General features: G+C 45.8%; 1 protein-coding gene across 1 annotated transcript in view; it reads right to left on the bottom strand.

The window, feature by feature from the left end:
- Nucleotides 1–21060, bottom strand: part of KCNK13 (potassium two pore domain channel subfamily K member 13) — a 61276-nt gene extending 40216 nt beyond the window's left edge. The window contains exon 1 of the mRNA XM_090272118.1: nucleotides 20705–21060. Coding sequence (XP_090128244.1) covers nucleotides 20705–21044 — 340 coding nt within the window. The 5' untranslated portion in view covers nucleotides 21045–21060. The remainder of the gene's footprint in view (nucleotides 1–20704) is intronic.
- Between the last annotated feature and the right edge of the window lie 328 nt (nucleotides 21061–21388).

Raw genomic sequence — 21388 nt, 5'->3', positions numbered from 1 at the left:
CACGTTTCATGTCGGCTAGGGAGCACTGGAGGAGGGACAAGGTCTTCAGAACTAGGGGAGGCACTCAGAGACCTCTGCGACCCAAGGAAAGGGAAGAGGACACTGTTCTCTCCTTGGGGTGAAGAGCGTGCTCGAGTTCCCCGGTATTTTTCGGTTTCCAAAAATACCTGCAATTTTTCCCCATGGGAAATGCTCCTGGATAAAATAACCCAGGTTGTCATAAAATTCCTCAAACTCTGATGTCTAACACTTTAGACTAAAACGTTCTAGTTCAACAAGAAAACAGCAACCACACAGAGAAAGAAACTCAGTGTGAACACCGAATAAAACAGTTCGTACTGATTCAGAAACTCCATGGAAAGGACTTTCCACTGGAATCGATGGAGTATCCACATAGATCCATAGGAGTCTACTTCCACGGGCCATTCCTGAATGAGACCCTACCCCATACGAGGACAAGACACCCTCCCTGGGATCACTGATCCAAGGCAAGGCATCAGAGTGGAGACAAGAGGGGGCTTCTGATAAAGACTCCAGAAAAACAGTCCTCTGCCTGTTCAGTGACTTCCGTGAAAAGCGCAAAGGGGACTACTGGAGTGCCCGCGGGGAAGTGGGCTTGGTTCTAACCATCTTGCCTATGCCTTTCTTTTACTCCTCAGCTCAGCTCAGTGAGGTGTGATGACTCTCATCCTCAGATGGGGAAACTGAGGCACAGAGGAATGCAGCACCTTGCAAGGTGACTCCATTGGTAAGCTGCAGCCCACCTGCTTGTGGGGAACATGGAGGCATCCGCCTGAGTGAACTACCTACCCTGAGATGCAAGCGCGATTTAAAAAGGGCAGCATTTAAGAGTATTTTTCAGAATCATTCTGCTGTTTCATGAGGACAATCAAAGCTATGAAAAGAACCACCACTAATTTGACGAAATTACTGTTTTTCTTTGTTCCATTCACTGCCCCACGCTTAGCGACCCGCCCAATAACCTTGGGCTGATTAGACCTTTGCCTTCTCTGACGTTCGCAATTTTCTCTCCAGGAAATAGAAAACCCTGATGTCTTGAAGGTCACCCGTTCCAGCTAGAAAGTGGCTTATTAAGTATAATTTCATTATGCAAATCTACTTCCAGTTTAGATTTCATTAGGGATCAAACAATACTGAGGTTTGAAAACAGGCCAATTGACAAGAAATTAAGTCCCCCAAATGCAGCCATGGCACCCATTATGGACATTTTAGGGTAAAAAGTGAACTCACCTCTTTTCATTCATCAGGGTCCCTACATGAAGCTCTTCTATGTTTCACTGAGTTCTCTCCTTGTTGCGGTCAAGCCCTAATTGTCCAGGTGTAGGTGACCTACCCTACTCATGTCGCAGTGGGACTGACTCCAGAGAAATGTTATCCCAGCCCTCAGGTACTTCCTGACATAGGAAAGGCAAATTGATTTTAATGCTGAGTTGCAAAGGGAAAGCAGGAAAACCATAAGCCTTAGGTCACGTACTAATAGAACAGCAGCTGGAGAAAACTCCCGAGGCAGGTGTAGTCCCCTGTCAGAGAAGGACATCTGATGGAGGGGAGAAACCAGTCCACGATGCCAAAGTCAGATGCACACAGTTTGGGGACAACTGGCACTCCTTGACTCCCCTGGAAGGAAATGGCACGCTTGTTCGGCAGGAGAAAACATGGTCTGGAACTTTCTCTCTTAAGCAGATGTTCCAAATCCTCCTGAATAACTGTGATCATCAAGCCCTTCTGTCTTGCATTTTGCTGCTGTGGGGTCAGGTGTCACGAATGTTGACTTGCTGCTTCGGTCATGCTGAGTCCTCTTTGCTCAGTGACAGCAATTTCGCGTCGGGGCCTCAAACCCTGCCTAGCAATCAGCAATCTCCTCCCAGTTGTCTCAAACAGAAAGCCCGATGACATACACAAGGTCAGTTGTGGAGCCAGAAACAATCTCCCAAATAATTCATATGGATGAATCAACTCTCCATTTCCTGGAACCCAACTAATGGACATTCTATTTTTCTTGGCATGTGTCATATACTCAACTTTTAGGAAAAGGAGTCCATTAACAAGAATCAAAGTGCACCAGATTTTTCTAGGACATCTGCAAAGTCACCGAGCAGATAACTTGAATAAGGGTGGAGGGAGTTCCATTCCTGACACTCTCCACTTGCAGTTGCTCACAACAGTGTGGGAGGCACTAGGGTACCCCGAACAGAAACGGAGACAGTACAGTGGACTAACATTGTTTTAGAAACATTTTGTCTCAGCTACGTGAAAACCTTACACGCCCTGTTTGGAAAGGAAGACACAGACATGGAAGCAGTGACTCTGGTTAAGGGCAACGCGCGATTTTTATTCTTTGATTCCAAAAGTGAGTATAACGTTATTTTCTGAAGATCTGGCATAGGATCCTGATGGCAATAGAAGCCAACTGACAAGACCAATTAATTCCTTTCCCAAAGCAACTGGGTGAAGGGCTCTCTCTATGGGGTGGCCATGTGGGCCTTTAGCCTGGTGGTCACAGGTCTACCATTGTTATATAAACGGCAGCACTTTTAACACCAAACTTCATCTTACACAGCAGGAGCAAGAAATCACAGAGGCTTTGTGTGCTTGGGTGCATGCCATTTAAATAGATAAATCCCATTAAAAGTTTTGTTTCCCACATATTGCTTACAATTATATGCATCCTGGTGGTACTTGGAGGACCCTGCAGTAGGAATGCCCAAGTCCTCCAGATCTGTACCGTAAAGTCTCTGCAGAGCCCCATGGCACGGGGACAGTTGGGAGGGCAATGTGAAGCCGATACAGGAGGCTCAGAGCAAGAGACCAGCGTCCTCTTCCCCTCCCGAGGATCTAGCCACATTTCTGTTCCGGGACGAGAAGGGGCTGGATCCTTGGGATGAATTCTCCTGGTTTGTTTAAGTGGGTTTTGATAACTGCGTTTTATTTTTTATTGTTTATTTTACTTATTTATTTAATAGTTTATTTCTTTATTGTATTTCTCCAAAACAGCTGTGTGGTTTTTTAAAAAAGATTTTATTTATCTATTTTAGAGAGAGGGGAAAGAAGAAAGAAAGAGAGAGAGAGAAACATGAATTAGTTGCCTCTTGCACACCCTGAACTGGGGACCTGGCCTACAACCCAGGCATTTGCCCTGGCTGGGAATCAAACCAGCAACCTTTCGGTTCACAGGCCAGTGCTCAATCCACTGAGCCACACCAGCCAGGGAGGTAACTGTGTTTTAAAAGCCTGGTTCACCTTCCTCTCCCTGGCCCTCAGGAAACAGTATGTGCTCAGCACCAATAGGTAATATGTGGGTGTGATACATTGGCGTTCCTTTCCCATTCCATCTCCTAAAGGGAAATCCTGTCTTGTTCTCCTTCCAGTATCGTACACGGGGTGTGTTGTGGGTTGGGTAACTGGATTGCTTAGTCCACAGATGGCAGCTTCTGGGTGGTCGTACCTCATGCAGGCACTGTGCTACGTGTGGACACACAGGACTGAGCCAGGGGGACGTGGAGCTCATGGGTCCATGGAGACAGCAAACCCTAAGCGGCACGAGGGGACTCCTGCCCTCTTCCATGGTGTGGAGGTTGAAGCAGAAGCGAGGGGATGTGATGTAATGAGAGAAAGACGCCAGCGGGGGAGAGTGGCACCCACCACCTTCCTTTCCAATAAATCCCAACACAGCCCAGCCAATGGGGCAATAAATCAGTATTTCCAAGAGCAGGCCACTAATTCAGTTAAAGACTAAGCACATTCAAAGCACTGAGAAAGATGAGGACTGGCCTCCAGAGTTCCATCACCGAGGATTGGGCGGAAACCTCCACCCACGGGCGAGGAGACCTCTGAGTGTCCTGGGAGGAGGGAAATGACACAGCCATGATGGTTTTTCTCTGCCGGTGAACGGGAGCCGCAGGTCCTTACGGGAAACCACACCACACACCACGGTCTGCTCTGCACGGGGCCCCTGCGGCCCTTTGGCAATATTCACACCACGTCTAATGTGGTCTGGGCACCCCCATCGATTGGGGTGCCTTGGAATAGAGCCTCAAAGCCTCCACCACGTTCCCTGACTCACTCTCGATTTGTTAAAAATGTAGAGGTGGTAAGGAGAAATCAGAGCAATGGTAACCATTTTTATTAAAAAAAAAAAAAAAAAAACTATTGAGGAAGCATAGTATCAAGTGGAAACAGAGCTGGTGTCATCTTCACTGATATTATTTGAATTAATTTTTCTTCATCAGTGCTAAGAGAATCACAATTCTATACCAGGTATTTTGGGAGCATTATGCTCAAATAATTAATCAGTTCACAACACAACCGTCTAGAGAAAGTGTGGGCTTTGGCACCTGCTCCCCCTTCTGCTCACTGTGGGGCGAGGAGTAAGTTTCTAAGTCTCAGTTTTCTCGTCTGTGCAATGGGGACATCACCGTCTACCTCGGAGGGTGTTTCTGAGGATCAACTGGGACGATCATAAATCTGCACTTAGTACGGGGCCTGGTGCACTGAGGAGCTCAACAAATTTAATTTTTAGAATCGGGATGCCTACTTGGAGTGTCTGCCCAGTCACTGCCCAAAGGAGATTTCGCATCTGGTGCAAGGGTAAGTCCCTAAGAAATGGTATCCAGTTTGTTTTCATCTCCCCCTTTGAGAGCATCCTGATCCTTCTTTAACAAAGAAATGATGCCCTGGCTGGTGTGGCTCAGTGGATTGAGCGCCAGCCTGCGAACCAAAGGGTCGCCAGTTTGATTCCCCATCAGGGCACAGGCCTGGGTTGTGGGCCCAGTCCCCAGCTGGGGGCACATGAGAGGCAACCGACTGATGTTTCTCTTCCTCTCTTTCTCCCTCCCTTCCCTTCTCTCTGAAAATAAATAAAATCTTAAAACGCACACACACGCACACACACACACACACACACACAAAGAAATGAAAATGCTCAAGTCTGAAAAGTTTGGGTTTGGTATTTCGCATCCTATGCAACTTCTTTACACAATGGCCGATTTTCCTGCTACTTCAAACGCCCCTTGACATCTATCGTTCCTCATCTTTTGCTCGCGAACTTTTTAACTGTGGCTTTACAGCATCTGTGTTTAATAAACGCTGTTAATCGGTTAAAAACCCTCTCCTCTCTTTAGTTAACGTACATTGTTGGAAAGAAGCACCCGAACGGACGGGTGTCCTTCAGCGCTGAGTCCGCACCTTCTCCCAGACACGAGGCTGTAAGATCATGGAGAGGTTTCACAGAGCAGTCATTAAAAACATTTCACTGGGTTCACGTGCACAAAAGAGCCTTTAAAAACAGGGCTCCCTTTCCCAACATGAAATTGATTTTATCCTTAAGTAACACTCTTGCCAGTGTTGAAGTAGCTATAGGCATGCAATTCTTCACCCCAGTGCTTTTCTGACCGACTTCCCCCAACCCTCCAGCCCTGGAAACTCCAAGACTCTCCCTCAGCCCCCTTTCTAAACCTCATATTCCTAAGTCACATGGCGAAGCACGCCACCCTACCCAAGAACAGGGTATTAAAATGTCTCACAGCCTTTGTGGGTGCCTTCACACCCATAAACAATGAGGTGTTTTTGGTACAGTCACTCTGGCAGGGTTGTTCTACATCTGGGTTTCAGGGGAGTCTTTGCCCCAAAGACCTGGGGGTCATCCAAAATCAGCAAAGACGGCAGGTACCCAGCAAGACTTCAGCGATGCCATTTTTCTCTTATCTATGTGCAGGGCTAACTTTTCCTCTGAACTTGTCACTTTCCACCATTTCCAGTTAGTAGGTCTTCCTTCCCAATAGGAGAACTTTAGCTTGTTACCAAGTTCATGCTTCTCTGGTTTGATTCTTATTTAGTAAACATCTTATAAAGAAAATCTCTTTGCCTCCTGATTTGGGATGACCAGCGGGAAATCCACAAGAATGGAATCAGGTCTTCATGCACCCCATCAGGAGAAACTTGACTGCCTCATGATCAAACTGGAAACAATTTTAAAAATTTAAATCATTTGAGACCCAACTCTGCAACTCTTTCTTGATAAAGGCAGGGGATGAGATCACTTGGTTCTTATATGTCAGAGAGACAGAGGAACCTCAGCAGTTAAGCCAGGTGGCAGGAAAGCAGTCAACACAGTCATAAATGGCAGGTGACACTCAGCCTAGGTGGGGGGGACAAGGGGGCCAGTGGGCTCCCCAAAGGCAGCATCCATGGCTCTTCTTCTGTGAGTGGTTGGCTTGTAGGAATGTACACACAGAATACGCAGGTTTTCCATTTTTCGAGGAGAAATCAGAAATCTAGATTTTGACTGGGAAGTCTAATTTTTTAAAGTTGACAGTGCCCTGGAGCTGGCTTGTACAGGCTCGTGGGAGCCGATTCTGCACACCTTTTCCCTCCTCTGCCTCCTGCCTCAGTGACTGCACATTCATCGCTGGGAATCAGCCATTGTCGGGAATGTTTACACCACAGAAATAGGCACATGCTACAAATCAGGCGTTTTTAAAAATGTGCTTGTTTAACATTGACCAGCACAGCGCCACCTGCAGGCCGAATAAAGCATTGCCTTTGGCCCAAGTTGCAACTTCTAATTCAAATCCTAGACAAGTAGCGTTAAATAACCGTGAAGTATTAGATATTCCCAAGTCTGTATTTACAACAAACAGTACGTGCGACCACAGGGGTGGGGGGGAGCGAGGAGCTGAGCGACACCGTGACTAGCTGAGAACGCAGAGATGAGAAGCACGGAGGCAGCTCTGACCAGGTACACAGGGAGAGCACCCTGTCAATAGGACATTTGCTTCCCCCCACTCCTCTGAGGGAGCGGGGACCTGACGCTCCCAACCATGACCCTCAGGGCCCCGCAACATTCTGAAATGTCTTCTGAGTCACCGGGAACAGATAAGAGCATGCAGGGACTGAGCAACAAGAGTGTTCCGAGTCAGTTTTCAAACTGCAAGTGACAGATGCCTCTTGCTAATCGTGCAGGGAGGGGTGACAGCAGCAGAGTCCCCCCCTTTTCCCCTTCATTCAAGATCAGCCCAGCGCTGGTGGGGTTCTCACTGTTTTTGTTACATGAGCCTTGGGCAGTCTGGGGAAGACAATGGGTGTCTTCTCAGTGTGTTTTTTAAAAATGAATAATATGCATAGGATTACAAAAGCAACCATAGGAAAACGCAGTTACTAAACTATGAAACGTGATATTTTTAAAAGATTTAATTTAATTTATTTTTAGAGAGAAGGGAAGAGAAGGAGAAAGAAAGGGAGAGAAACGTCGATGTGAGCGAGAGACGTCCGTTGGTTGCCCCTCTCACGCCCCCAACCGGGGACCCGGCCCGCAACCCAGGCATGTGCCCTGACCGGGAATCAGACCGGGGACCTTTCGGTTTGCAGGCTGAAACCCCGAATCACTGAGCCACACCAGTCAGGGCAGTACATGTGCTTCTTTATGAAATCATAAAGTAGCAAGAATGGGTGTAATGAACCACAATTTTGAAGTAGCACTGAGGAGAAAATGACACAGGGGTATCTGCCACGCTGTCACATGAGAAGAATACATCTGTTATTTCTACTGGTGACAAAGCTACAGGTGCTGCCCCCATGACCTCGGGGGGTTGTCACTGACATTCATTATTGAAGGAAAGGCTAGAAGTTGCTTAGTTAGAAGTTAGTAAACATAAAGGAACTATTTTCTCATCCAAATTTACAGGCCTCTTGAATTCTACCCAAGCACCTGGGTTCAGAACCTCCGCAGTCAGGCTGGGCACAGAACAGGGACTCAATAAATTTCGACCACACCGAATTGAATTTTATATTTGATATGAGAAGGGCACTGGGTTTGGTCCTAAGCAGATGAGAGGGGAGAGAAGGCCCCATGCAGATCCAGGGTGGGACAGCTAGACGTCACCCTCTTTATACAGCCTCGCAGCCCAGCTTCTTCCACACAATAGCTTGCAAAAAACATTCATCAATAACGCCGAATAGAAATCCACTGATGGCAAATATAAATACGGAACTAGGGGCTTAGGTCTTTATTCCAGTTCTTACCAGACTTTTGACTCTCTCGGAGGCTAATTTGCTGAACAAAGTTTGAATCAAAGTCCTACCACTTCCTAGCTGTGTGACTTTGAGCAAGCTCATTAACTCTGGGCTTCCATTTTCTCACCCAGAGAACGAGGGAAATACTAGTCTTGACTCATAGGATAAAATATTATGTACCTGGAATGTTTAGTATAGAAGCAGGGAAGAGGGAGAGTACAGTACACGTTAGCTGTGAGAATAACAAAATTCTTGCAAATTGGTTAAGAGAGTGTTTATATCTTAAATTCTCAAAAATTTGGCAGTACCTGTACATAGTTGCAAGTTAGTTTTAAATATTAAAACTAATAATATGCATTACAGACCTGTTATACTGGCAAATAATTAGAAACAACCAACATGTCCTCCAATAGGAGGACCATTTTGATTACACCCATACTATAGTTGTATATCAGGGCAAACTCAGAAGGACATGTAAAAACCACAGGTGAACACTTCCCCACTTGTTCCATAGGTCAGTATTACCCTGATGCCAAAACAAGACAAAGATATCACAAGAGAGGAAAAGCATAGGTGAGTATCCCTTTTGAATGTATAGTCATGCACCATAGAACGTCTTGGTCAGCGCGGATGGTATATGACGCTGGTTTCCCATGGTTATACTGTGGCTGAAAACTTCCTATGGCCCAGTGACCTTATAGCTGTCATCATGTCGTAGCTCCGGACGTTCAACACTTTCAAAACCCAACTCAGGATCCCCCCGGCTGACCCCCACTTTGGTACCCTGTTTCTGACAATAGCATCCTCCTCCAAGTGACCCACAAAGTTGTGTGTCTGGGGCTATTCTTCCTCCTTCCCTCCATGTCTACCAAAACCCTTAGCAATTGTTCCCTTCTTCCTTCCATTTGCATGCCACCTTCACATGCCCCTGGCCGCCCACACCAGGGGTGGGTGTGTGACCTGGCCTTAATCTTGTTAAGTGTGTCATGCAGACATGACCCTGCAAGGCCAGGAGAGCTCGGCTCAGGGGCTCTGGGAGCACAGGGTCTTCTCCACCTGAGCTCCTGGATGCTAAGGATCGTGCAGCCTGAAGCTGCTACACTAAGCTGCGATTTCTTTGTTTCCCTCTCCACTCACAGTTACACGGGGTGTTATTTCAGCCCACACAGGAAGGTATTGGGCTGGCCAAAAAGTTCCTTTAGTTTTTTCCGTAAATGGCTAAGTAGTGCTTAGTTGTCTTTAACTTCATTTGAGACAATTTTGTTAGACTGTATTGTGACAGCTGTCATAGCAGCATGCATTGAAAAAAGGCTTATCGAAATTGGTGAATTTTGGTGCAGCCATTTTAATACTGAAGATGGAAGAAACTACACAGTATTTTTGGCGTATTGTGCTTTATTATTTTAGGAAAGGTAAAAATGCAACTGAAATGCAAAAAAAGATTTGCGCAGTGTATGGAAAAGGTGTTGTGACTGATTGAATGTGTCAAAAGTGGTTTGCGAAGTTTCTGGGTACTATTGACATTTTGGACACATAATTCTGTTCTGTGGGGCCGTCTTACATATCAGAAGATGTTTAGCAGCACCCCGGGCCTCCACCCACTAGAAGCCAATAGTGGGAGATAGCCAACATACTCAAAATACCCAAATCAATAAAGTTACTGGTGAAAATGAAAAACGTGTCTTTTATTTTATGGAAAAAACTAAACAGTTTTTTGCCAACCCAGTAATTCCTTCAAGGTTAATGATCTAGCCTTTACTTTCTATTTGAAAGCAGAAGCAAGGCTTGAGGAAATGCAATGGCGTTAAATAAATGACTGACCACACTAACAGCCCAAAGGAATGAGAAGCACGGACTGAAATGAAGAGGAAGATGCCGAAAGGAAACGTGTTAAGATCGTTAGAGAGAAAAACGTTCATGGAGGTGATGTCTTCTCGTTATCAGATGTGAGGACATAAGGCAGGTTCTACAGATGAAAAGAAGTAATTTCAGAGAGTGTTTCCGGAGAACAAGATACAACAACAAGGGACCGAGGAGACAAGGCGGAGGGGTGAGGGCCGTATGTGTGTGGAGAGAATGGGGCGGAACCCAAGGACAAAAGACTCCATGTCATCCAGAGAAAGTAGTCCTAATTTTATTCCTAAACATGAACAATAATGGCAGAAGTCTTTTTTTTAATCCACAGGAACATTTTGATAAATTTCATTCTTACCACACTTAAATGTCAAAAAGGATACCCAGTCCACTGTAATAGAAGGTATAGAACTGAAAAAAAAAAAAACAAAAACAAACCATAAATAAGTAAAGGAAGTAAAGAACAAAAAGAGATAATGCAAATGAGACCCAATATTAAGTGTGGCAAAGGCCCCTACAAAGAGAAAAGTCTAAAACTGATTTAAAAAAAAAAGAATATAAAAATACATTAAGTGGTTTACTTAAAAAAATTACTGAAAATTACAACTAGAAAGACAGTCTAAAGTTAGGACATACCTGCTGATATATTGCAGGAATCTCATCCTATCTAAGTTTAAAAATAGATTTTAGCATTTAAAGCATTAAGAGGTAAACTATGGCATTAATAAAATAAGTCATGCAAGTGCTGAAATCAGTAACATTGAATTTATATGCCCTGAAACACACAGCTGAAATGTTATTTTGGGTGTGTTCACTAGGCTTGGAGTGCGTTTGGAGGTTACAGTTCTCTCCTGCTCCAAAATTCTGCAACATAAAGAGAAACCCAGCTGGAACACACACAGATACAAGGACACAAAGAAACAGTCAAAGAGAAAAGAGGATTCTGGAAAATGCACATTCTCAAATCATTACCTGAAAATTTTAGAAATAAATCAAAGCATAATTATATAGCCAATCATACAAAACTATTTAAAAAGCAGTCTTTTTGAATAAAACCAGAGATGAGGTAGAGCTAAACAAAGAATGGATAAGAATATTTATCTCAGACACAGAGAGCACCTGAATTTATGAAAAACCATAGAAAAAGCTGCCTGTCAAAATGAGTGTATATGGTGCTATAAAAATCTTTTCTACTACATGTAGTAGTCAATAAAAAGGTAATGGAACAGGATAAATATTTTGGACATACGTAGACAGATATATATAACAGAGATAAGAACTTGAGGGGTCCCCTTGGCCCTGAAGACAGCCCTTCAATTGCCACAGAGAACCCCGGGGCTCTTTGGAACACAGTTTGAAAACCATGGCCATGGATGGTCTGTAAGGCCAATGCTTCGTGGTCTTCATCAGATGCTTAATATGAGGGAAGACGCAAGATGCAGATAACGGGGCTGACATGCCAAAAGCTCACAGGTAGAATCGGGAAGTAACTTCTGGGATCAGATACATCCAAAGTGGAGATGAAAAGTCCTGGAGGCCCGCACAGTGGTTGTCATGGTAATGGGAGAAATGTAATTTTGAGGGGACTGTGAATATTATGACAGATGACATAAGTCTCCATACCCCTGGATATAGGAATCACAGCCATTATAATATCACACAAGTCCCGAGGTTCTGCTAATCAGACCATCTGCCTTCTTACATTATCCCAAGTCTGTATCTAAATAATAGACACAGAATAGAAAACAATAATAGATAAAAAGTACACAAACGCGACAAAGATCTAAAATCCTTAAAATCTAAAGCACACAGACACAATGATTAACACAACCTCCCCTTGCCCCTGACAGAAAAATGGGGGAAAAGATTAGAAGATGAACTCTTACGTGTTTTTTAGTTAATTATTTTGAGAGAGAGAGGGGAAGGGAGGGAGAAGAAAGGGAGAGAAACAACCATGTGAGAGAGAAACATTGACTGGCTGCCTCTCGCATGAGTCCTATTGGGGGATTGAACTGCGAATCAAATTGGTGACCCTTTGCTTTGCAAGACTACGCCCAACCAACCAAACCACACTAGTCAGGGCAAAGTATTCTAAAGAAATATTTAAAATTAAGCCACTTGAGCATAAATCAAAGAAATTCTAATGATCGTGAGATTCATTTTTACTTAATTACAACAATATGCTCATGTTATAATGGTTATATGGGAAACAACCAGCTACAGAATATGATCTATTTCAGTGATTTTAAGATGTACCTTTTCCCAGCATTAAAGCATCTCTTAAATCAGGATGATCTCACAGTTGCATGTCAGAATTTAATTGGCACATTCTTTTCTTTCTTAATGGTACTTAAAATAATGACTCATCTTAGATTCAGTAAAAACTTTTAGCACTTTAGGTTCAATATAATACGATACACCACACTGTTGACAAGGGTTCTTCATGGATGGTGGAATTACGGGTGATTTCTACTTTTTTAAAATATGTTCTTATGGATTCCCAGTCTCCTAAAATGAATGTGTATTTCTTTAATCATCGGAGGTAAACACAGCAAAATCTGTTTCTAAATCTGACTTTGTCACTTTAAAGATGTATCGTCCTAAGTAAGATATTTATGCTCTCTGTTCCTCAGTTTCCTTCTCTCCAAAATGAAACGTTGCTCCACCTACCTCACAAGGTTTGTGTGCGAATGTTTTGGGAAATGTAAAGTGCCTATTCGACGCGAATGACACCTGCTAACGTGTGTCCTCCGCTAATGCATCATGGGATGTCTTATTCTTTCTGAAGGCCTGTTCATTACCTTTGATGCCAGTTTATAGCTTCATACTGCAAAATGGTGTTTCCCAATCTTTTATTGTTTGAACGTGATATAATTTAATTTCAAAAGCTCTTTCCTCAGCTGTATGTCCACGTATGAAAAATAAAACAGATTCTGAAAACAATATTCAGTGCCACGTAGGTTCGCGTATTGATGAGGCCACATGACACGCCTGTCAGCCCAGCTCCTGAACCCAACAAGAACCCTGTATTGTAGAATACTGCTACACAAGTGCCCATCACCAGCCACACCGGGGGTCACAAGGGGGCACCAGTATAACTCTGTTTAATTAAAATGATTCAAACTGGTGTTGAAAATCTGGTCATCTACCTTGAGTGGCTCACCACCGGGGAGGGGCTTGTCATCTCTGTGTCTGAGCTCCTCAGACCCACCCACGCCAGGGTCACTTTCTCAGCCTGTGCCCAGGGCACCCCCTGCGTCTGGATAGCGCTTGTCTGGACCACCTACTAGACTAGCAGCTGGTGAGGAGGTCCGCCAAGGCGACTGAGGAGCACATCTCTGCTCTCCTCCACTCCAGCTCCAAAGCACAGGGGCGCTTGTCCTAGTGAGCAATGTCACAAAACAACAAATTTCAGTGTGGCTACGACTTGCCTGGGTGTTTTGTTAAAGAGCAGGTGGGTTCAATGGGTCTGGGGTTGACCTGAGACTCTGCATTTCTAACAAGGGCTGAAGTGATGCTGATACTGATGACCCCAGACCACCGGTGAATAGTGAGGATCCTCAGGAGTGGTCTCAATTTTCAGCCCTATGCCAACTCCTATCATATATGCCTCAAGTGTGCTCCCTGTCCTGCCTAAATCAGAGCCATCTTGGGAAGTTTCTTCAAATGCACGTGCACTGTATCAGGAGACCTGCAGGGGGCGCCCAAACACCTGCATTTTAACAAGCACCACACTTCCCTCTGGTGAGTTCTTTTGGACCCCAAAGCCTGGGAACCACCCGCAGAAAATTATAAATGTCCTTGCCAGACCATGCCACCGGGAGCTGCACGCTTGCCCTATGAGGCTCCGGACTTCAGCAGAGGGGTTTTCACTGAATTGCACCTTGCAATGAGGGGTGTAGGAGCGCATGGTTCTCTTTCATATTTATGGCCCAGAGGCTGCAGGGAGGATCATCTGTAGGGGAAATTTTTATTCAAGTCTGAAAACATTGGGTGCCTTCCAAGCAACCAGCCTGGATAAGGGGAATGATTTAGTGGCTGTCTTTGCCTCTTAATATTTTGACAACTGGAAAACTCAGAGCCAAATTTGGAGCTCCCTTTTGGCAATTACGCAGGTCCTATTCACATATACCTCTGTGTTTTATAATCTGCAGCTCAACTGTCCTATCCTACTACGTTTCTCATCGCCCCAGTATCTCAGATCCATTACTATTCCCTTTCTAGTGACCTGTCCTCATGTATCTGTGCGGCTCACCAATAGTGAGTCTTATCTACTTCTGGATGCATAGGAGGAATGTGGTGCCCTGTGTCCTTGAAGTTGGGTGTGGCCACGTAACTTGACTTGGCCAATGAAATGTGTGTGGAGGTGACTTGTGTCACTTCCGGGTGGGGGCCAATTAGTTGCTGGCGCTCCACTCTTCAGCCCTTTCTCCCCCTTCCCGGGAGTTTCTGGGAGCATGAGCTGATAAAAAGGGGCCACAGATAACAGAAGCCTGGAACACGGGGCCACCTAGGAGACCACCATCCTGGGGAGTCACCGTGCCCATGTCAGGCTTTGTGTGTACAAAGCAAACTCTTGTTGTGTTCAGCTACTTGGGGGTAACTGAAAGCCTACCCTAACCATATTATACGCAAAAGACCTCAAATCCTTTCTGGACAGAAGCTGAGTTACAAATACACAGGCAAACACAGAAACAAACTCCTAACAAAAGCCTATTGGAGAGAAAAGATATTTACAAAAGGACCATTAACCAGCTACACTGTCCATCTCCTTCTCTGAGCAGAACTGAAAATTGATTCTTGCTTCAAGTCTGATCACCGGTCTCTTTAGAAATCAACATCCCTGAGTGTGTCTTAATATTCTGCTCCAACTTTTAAAATCATGGTAAAATACCAAATATTTACCACTTTCACCATTCATAAATGTACAATTCAATGGCGTTAAACACATTCACACTGTTGTGTAACCATGAGCACCATGTACACCCAAAACTTATTTTGTCATCCCCCCCCAAAATGCCCTGCCCATTAAACAGACCTTCTATTTCTCCCCCAGCCCCCAGTAACCTCTGTTATACTTTCTGTCCCTGCAGAATTTGCTAATTCCAGGTCCCTCATATAAGTGGAATTATGTAATACTTGTCCTCCTGTGACTGGCTTATTTCATCAAGTATAATGTCTTCAAGATCTATCATCCCTGTGATAGGATACATCAAAATTCCGTTCCTTTTTATGTTTGGATAATACTCCATTGTATGTATGTGCCACATTATTTTGTCCATTCATCTGTCGATAAACACTTGGGCTGTGCCCGCCTTTTGGCTATTGTAAGTAATGCTGCACTGAACACAGCTGTACAAATACCCATCTGTGCCTCTGTTTTCAATTCTCTTGAATATATACCCTAGCAATGGAATTGCTGGGTCGTCTGGTAATTCTATTTTTAACCCTTTGAGAAACTGCCAAACTGTTTTCCACTCTTCTCTGACTTTTAAAACAAAGGTCTCAATTAGACAACAGTTACGTGAAATCCTCAATTGCATTTTCCAAGAAAATGTTGTTTGTGAACATCACCCACTGTCCTATGCCATGTTTTCTATATGAAATCCCAACAGGGAATCTCTGCTCTGATAAGAATTCCAGGGTGGGCCATGGTCTGCTATGGCACTTGCAACCAAATTTGTAGCTTGAATTGTCACAGTGGACCCCTTGGCCACCACTTGGAATCCCCTTAATCATGTCTAGTCCCACTGGCCTGACTTCAAATGGCCAGTGCCTATGTCTTTGTCACTGGGTTACCCTTTGGCTGTCCATGAAAAATCAGGCCAGAAGTACCTGGGAATTATAAGCTTGTGCTTCTCTGCCTTCCATGGAACTTTTAACCAATTACTGACAGGTGTGGGTGTATTAACACCCAGCTCCCTTGTCTGGCATCATTCTGGGTCATGAGTTTTGCAATATTCTCAAGCTTCCACTTGGGATTAAGTACAGGTTTTATTGTGGCTCACTATCTTGTGCTTCCCAGGTGTTGCATTTTTTCCAAATGGAAGGCAAGACCCTCTACCAGCAAAAAAGGTTACGAACCTCGTAATTACAGTGGGCTGGAACCAAAACCATAATATCTCCAAGATCTGCCTGTACCAGTTGCCCACTATGGTCCCTACCTAACAGCATACCTAGATGGACTGACTTCCTTCTTCATCTGCCCGTATCCATTGCACCTGCCAATAAACTGCTTGAACTCAGATTCTTCGCTCGGGGTCCACTTCTGAGCAAACCTAAACTAAGACAAAGCTCTCTCGAGCACCTTCCCATATTTCTCTTCTTCTTTCCCCTGATCCTGAAGTTTTATTTACACTTCATGATTATTTTATGGTACACTTTCTTGTTGTGTTACCTCAAAGTCTTTGCAGAATAAAGGAGAGTAGAACTAACTTTTAGAAGAAAAACACCATCATGTAATGTTATGATTAAAATACAAGCTATAAATGGTGCATGGGGGGGGGGGGAATAAAGAAAGAAATGCACCAAAATGTTAACAATGGTTAACCTGAGGTGATATCATTACAGATGGCTTAACTTGTTCTTCATACTTTATTTTATAAAGACCATGAACTTTAGTTTCCTCATCTATGAAATGGAGATAATTGTATCTATCTCATGAAGTTGTGTTCATTGAAATTAAGTGTGGGATGGAGGCCTAGACTGCCACGCTCTGTCTCCCTCCACAACTAAGAAGGAATACATCTACTGCAAAACCAAAAATAACCAGAAGTTCAAGAAAATAAAGCTACATGGAAGTCCAACGTATGAAGTTATAAAGAAGTTGTGCTCGTCCGGATGGGTAGGAGGGTTGAAGCTGGGAAGGAGAGTTCAAGCTGTGCTGGTGGTAGCAGCTGCAGTGATGCGGCGGGACAGCAGTAAGCACGGACACCCGTATTTAAGGGGAGGCGAGAAACACCTGGGGAGCAAACCCGGCTGCAGACCAAACCCGTCAGCTTGCGATTCCAGCGCTGGGGAAGGCAGACCCCCATTTACCTGGACTGTTAGGGCTGGAGGGCGTGGGAATGGAGGAGGAGGCTCCCTGTCTCTCAGCAGAGAGTGAACGGTAGGAATCCATCTTGCACACCCGCCCTGACACAAAGTGCCACAGTGTGGTGAGAAGGGTCACCTGGTTGTGACAAGTGCACAGGGCTCCGCCCCCTATAGCGTAGGAGGTGTGACAGCCCTGCCCAGGAAGCAAAGATAAACACAAAACTGTTCAGGATGGCACAGATCATGATAGAGATCCCAGTGACACAGCTGACCAGACAGCAAATATCTAATCTAACGTCTCAGCAGATAGGAAATCTTTCTGAGGCACAGTTCAGAGCTTTGGTTATAAAAATGCTTACAGACCTAACAGCAGATCTTAAACAAGGCGGGAAGGAATGAAGGCCAGCCCTGCTGAAATGAATGAAAACACATATGAAACTAGTGGTGAGGGAAAGAAAACCAGGGATCAAATCAACAAATCAAAACATAGGGAAGGAACTGTCAATCGGTGCAGAAAGAGGAAACGAGAAGTGAGGAAAATGAGGAGAGGCTCAGAAACTTATGGGACAGCTATAAGCGGGCCAACGGCTGAATCATAGGGTTGCCAGAAGGTGATGAAGAAGAACTAGAAATTGAAAAATGATGTGAAAAAATAACGAAGCAGAATTTCCCTAACTTGGGGAAGGAAAAAGACTTACAGGTCCAGGAAGCACAGAGAGTTCCAAAACAACTGGACCCAGGGAGAACCACACCAAGACACATTATAATCAAAATGTCAAAAATTAAGGATAAAGAGAGAATCTTAAAAGCAGCAAAAGAGAGGAAGAGAATTATGTACAAAGGGGTCCCAATAAGACGATCAGCTGATTTCTCAAAAGAAACTCTGCAGGCAAGAAGGGACTGGCAAGAAATATTCAAAGTAATGAAAAGCAGAAACCTACAATCATGATTACTCTATCCAGCGAAGCTGTCATTCAGAATAGAAGGACAGAGAAAGTGCTTCCAGGACAAAGTAAAACTGAAGGAGTTCATTAGATCCAAACCACTGTTCTATGAAATGTTAAAGGGACTTGTTTAGGAGAAAGAGGATCAGAACTATGAACATTAAAGTGAAAACTGCATCACAACAACCAACAACAGAAGCTAGGGAACAGAAACAAAGGCAAACTAAGTAGGCAATGAGAGTGGGAAAAGAATTATAGGTATGGGGAACATTTTGGGGGGAGGTCAGTGGGGCGGGGGAAGGGGGGAAAGGGAGGGAGATGGTACAGGAATTAAGAAGTATAGTAGGAGGGAGTGGAATAGACAGGAAGATGTTGAGAAGAACTATATGCACAACCAATGGGCATGGACTAAGGTGGGGGGACAACTGAAGGGAGGGGGGTCACTGGGTGGAGGAGAACAAAGGGAAAAGAAATTTAGACAACTGTTTCAGCATAATCAATAAAGCATATTTTAAAAAAGGAAATTAAGTGTGACTGTCATGCAGCAATTAGCTGCATGTCATTCACATAATAAGCACAGTATGTGCCTAATATGTACCCTAATAAAGGGCAGCAAGTGCATTATTACAACAGCAATTAATGAAACAGTTTAAAAGGAAATGTTAGAAATGTAAAAATACTTACACTGTGCTTTGTAGTTTTTAAAGAACATTCATTACATGTGCACCCTGTCCCTCACAAGAACTCTGCAGAAGGGCCAGGCTCAGGGGGCGGGATGGGTGACAGACGGGACTAATATTTACTGCACAGTTACAATGTGACAGATACCAAGGTGAGCACCCTGAAGACATCTCAGATGAGAAGGATGGGGCTCAGAATTTCGGTTAAGACACCTGCCCAAGTTACAGGGACAGGACCGACAGCTCCCACTCCAGACTGTCCAGGTTTCCTTCGGTTCCACCAGGCTACGTTATTATATTTGCACCTCTTACATACCCACCCATCCAAGACATTCTCAGTTCTTATGGCATTGATGTTCACCAGTCTATAAGCACAGTTTGCTCCCTCCTACCTCCATGTCCAAGGGGAGCACTGAGAGGTGATGTGTGGTGGTGGTGGGGGGAGCAGTTAGCCCTCCAATCTCCCATCAAAACCAACCCACGTAACTATTCGACCTAAATAAAAATTCTGTAGCACTTGCTATGTAAACATAGCAGATTCAAGCGGAGTTTCATTTGCCTATCAGTTTGCTCACCCAAGTGCTCACTACACAGAAATTCTGGAACTGTCTTCTGAGACATGGAGGTGACGCAATGAAGGACTTAGGGAATTCTGTGGAGAGAATTCTGTCAGGCGAGAACCGTGGAGGGTATTACTCCTTCTCTATCCCCTCCTCAAGGCCCGTGTTCAGGATATCGCAGAGAATGAGACAGTTTTTCTTGCCAGACACCCAGTCTTAACGATCTGCTGATGGCCAGAGCCACCTGGGACCTGATGGGTTGGGATGTGGGCGTGGGATGGGGGTTGGGAGCCAAGCAGTTTGGGACAAGGCACTTCAGATACAGCCCATGTGTCCCTGATCGAACAGTCCCCTCTCCTGGCCTCCTACTCACCAACTGAAGCCCGGAGCTTCTAGACTAATCCTTCTTGGCTAATCGGGCCTGAGGCTGATCTCTATTATACTTTGTGCTCCTTCTCCTGGCAGAATGTCTACCAAAGACTACCATGCGTGGGAGCTTCAAGGAAGTTCACCTTGTCACCCCACCTCACTGACAAGCTCTCTTGCTAGGACAGGGGCCACAGTTGCAGAGCACCTGCACCCTGTGACATTTGCCACTGTGAGCCTTGTTGCTATTCCTGGCCCTGGCAGCTGGCAGCCACTCCCTTTCAGCCAAGCCATTCAAAGCCCCCTCCTCTGCTCCAGCTTTCTTCTTTCTTTGAAACTTACACAGCATCTCCAATTCCCCTATAATTTGATTATGTTTTGAGGGCGAACAATCTTCAGGGGTGGGGTGTAAAGACACCCGACGTTTTCCTTCTGCTGGGAATAATGGCACAACTGAATGTTGCTATACCACACTCTTGCTCAAAAATTTTCAATGGCTCCCAGTTGCCTACAGATGCAATCTAGCTCCTTAAACTGGCAGTAAAGACCTCCCTTTATCCTATTAGCCAGGAGGCCTTCTTGGGGTCCCTGAATGCAGTTCTTTCCTCCTCCAGAATGCAAAACCCAAGTCATATTTAACATAGGATTCAGCCCAAAGGTCACCTCTCCCGCATTCTTCCAGGTAGGAAACAGTTTCCATCCTCAGCATTCTAAGTTTATCTGGTATTCAATCTGATCTCTGTAAGCTTGAAGTTAAGGGCAGACTCTAAATTTGTGCCGCCCTCCACCCCCGCCCTCAGCCCAGTGCCTTGTGCGTGGTACTAACTCAATAAATGTTTACAGGTTCCTGTCCCAATTTGTAAGCTTTCTCCCCAAAGTTACACGAACTCAAACAATGTCTTCTTAACTAGACTGAAAATCTCCCACAGCGCAGTACGCAGCTCCAATTCAAGGATCATTCAAGTCCGCTGGAGACTTCGTTAACCGCAAATTCTGACCCAGGAGGTCCGAGGAGAAGCTGAGATTCTGCATTTACAACAAGCTAATACATCACATTTAGAGAAGCCGGGAAGCAATACCACCTGTGGGTCAGGCAACGGCTCACACCTGTGCAGCCGGCTGAGCGGTGGACGAACGCAAGGTTGAGAAGCGCCGTCCTCGCCTTGGAAGCGCCCCTCCAGGAAAATGCCAGCGAGTCCTCCCGCCCCTCCTCTCTCCAGTGCGGCGCACGTACCTATGGTGGACACCACGGTGCCCACGAAGTAGAAGGCGCCGGTGAAGTCCCAGCGCGGACGAGTGTTGTCCACGCGGATGCCGGCCTCAGTGGCCTCCTCGTAGTGGCGGAGGAAGCCTCGCAGCTCCTCGCGACTCAGGTTGTGGCGGCGGCTGAAGTTGGCCAAGCGCTCCTCCCAGCGCTGCTTGGCCTGGCGCTCGTGCGCCAGCTCCAGCGCCGAGAAGACTACGGCACCGCCCAGCAGGTAGAGCACGATGAGCGCGGCGAGCAGCAGGAAGCGCGCGTTGTCCTCGTTCAGGTGGCCCGGGCCGCAGCCGCAGCCGCAACCCCGGCAGGCCATGGTCGGGCCCCGGGTAGCCCCGCGCCGGAAGGCCGTGACTGCGGGCGGACACCCGCCCAGGCTCCCCGGAGGTCAGGGCTCAGCCAGTGCCCGGCCGCGCGACGGCCGGCTCGCCCATGTCCGCTGGGCGCCTTCCCCGGCCCGGCGGCTCCCTGCGCCGCAGCCGCGACTGCTCCAGTGGCGCCAGCCCCCCACGCCCGCCCTGATTCCTAGTTTCAAATCCGGTTTCTCGCCGTCGCGGAGTTCTCTTAAATGCTGAAGGTCCGAGCGAAGAGGTGCAGAGCCGGCTTCTGCTCGGCACGAGGATGCGGGCGCTGTTTCCGCCCCGGCGCCGGAGCGGCTCG

This window comes from Furipterus horrens, unplaced genomic scaffold (assembly GCF_987537825.1).
Source record: "Furipterus horrens unplaced genomic scaffold, mFurHor1.1.pri manual_scaffold_3, whole genome shotgun sequence".
Taxonomy (NCBI): domain Eukaryota; kingdom Metazoa; phylum Chordata; class Mammalia; order Chiroptera; family Furipteridae; genus Furipterus; species Furipterus horrens.
Note: the sequence above shows the minus strand (reverse complement) of the source record. Positions and strands in the feature narration are given on the sequence as shown.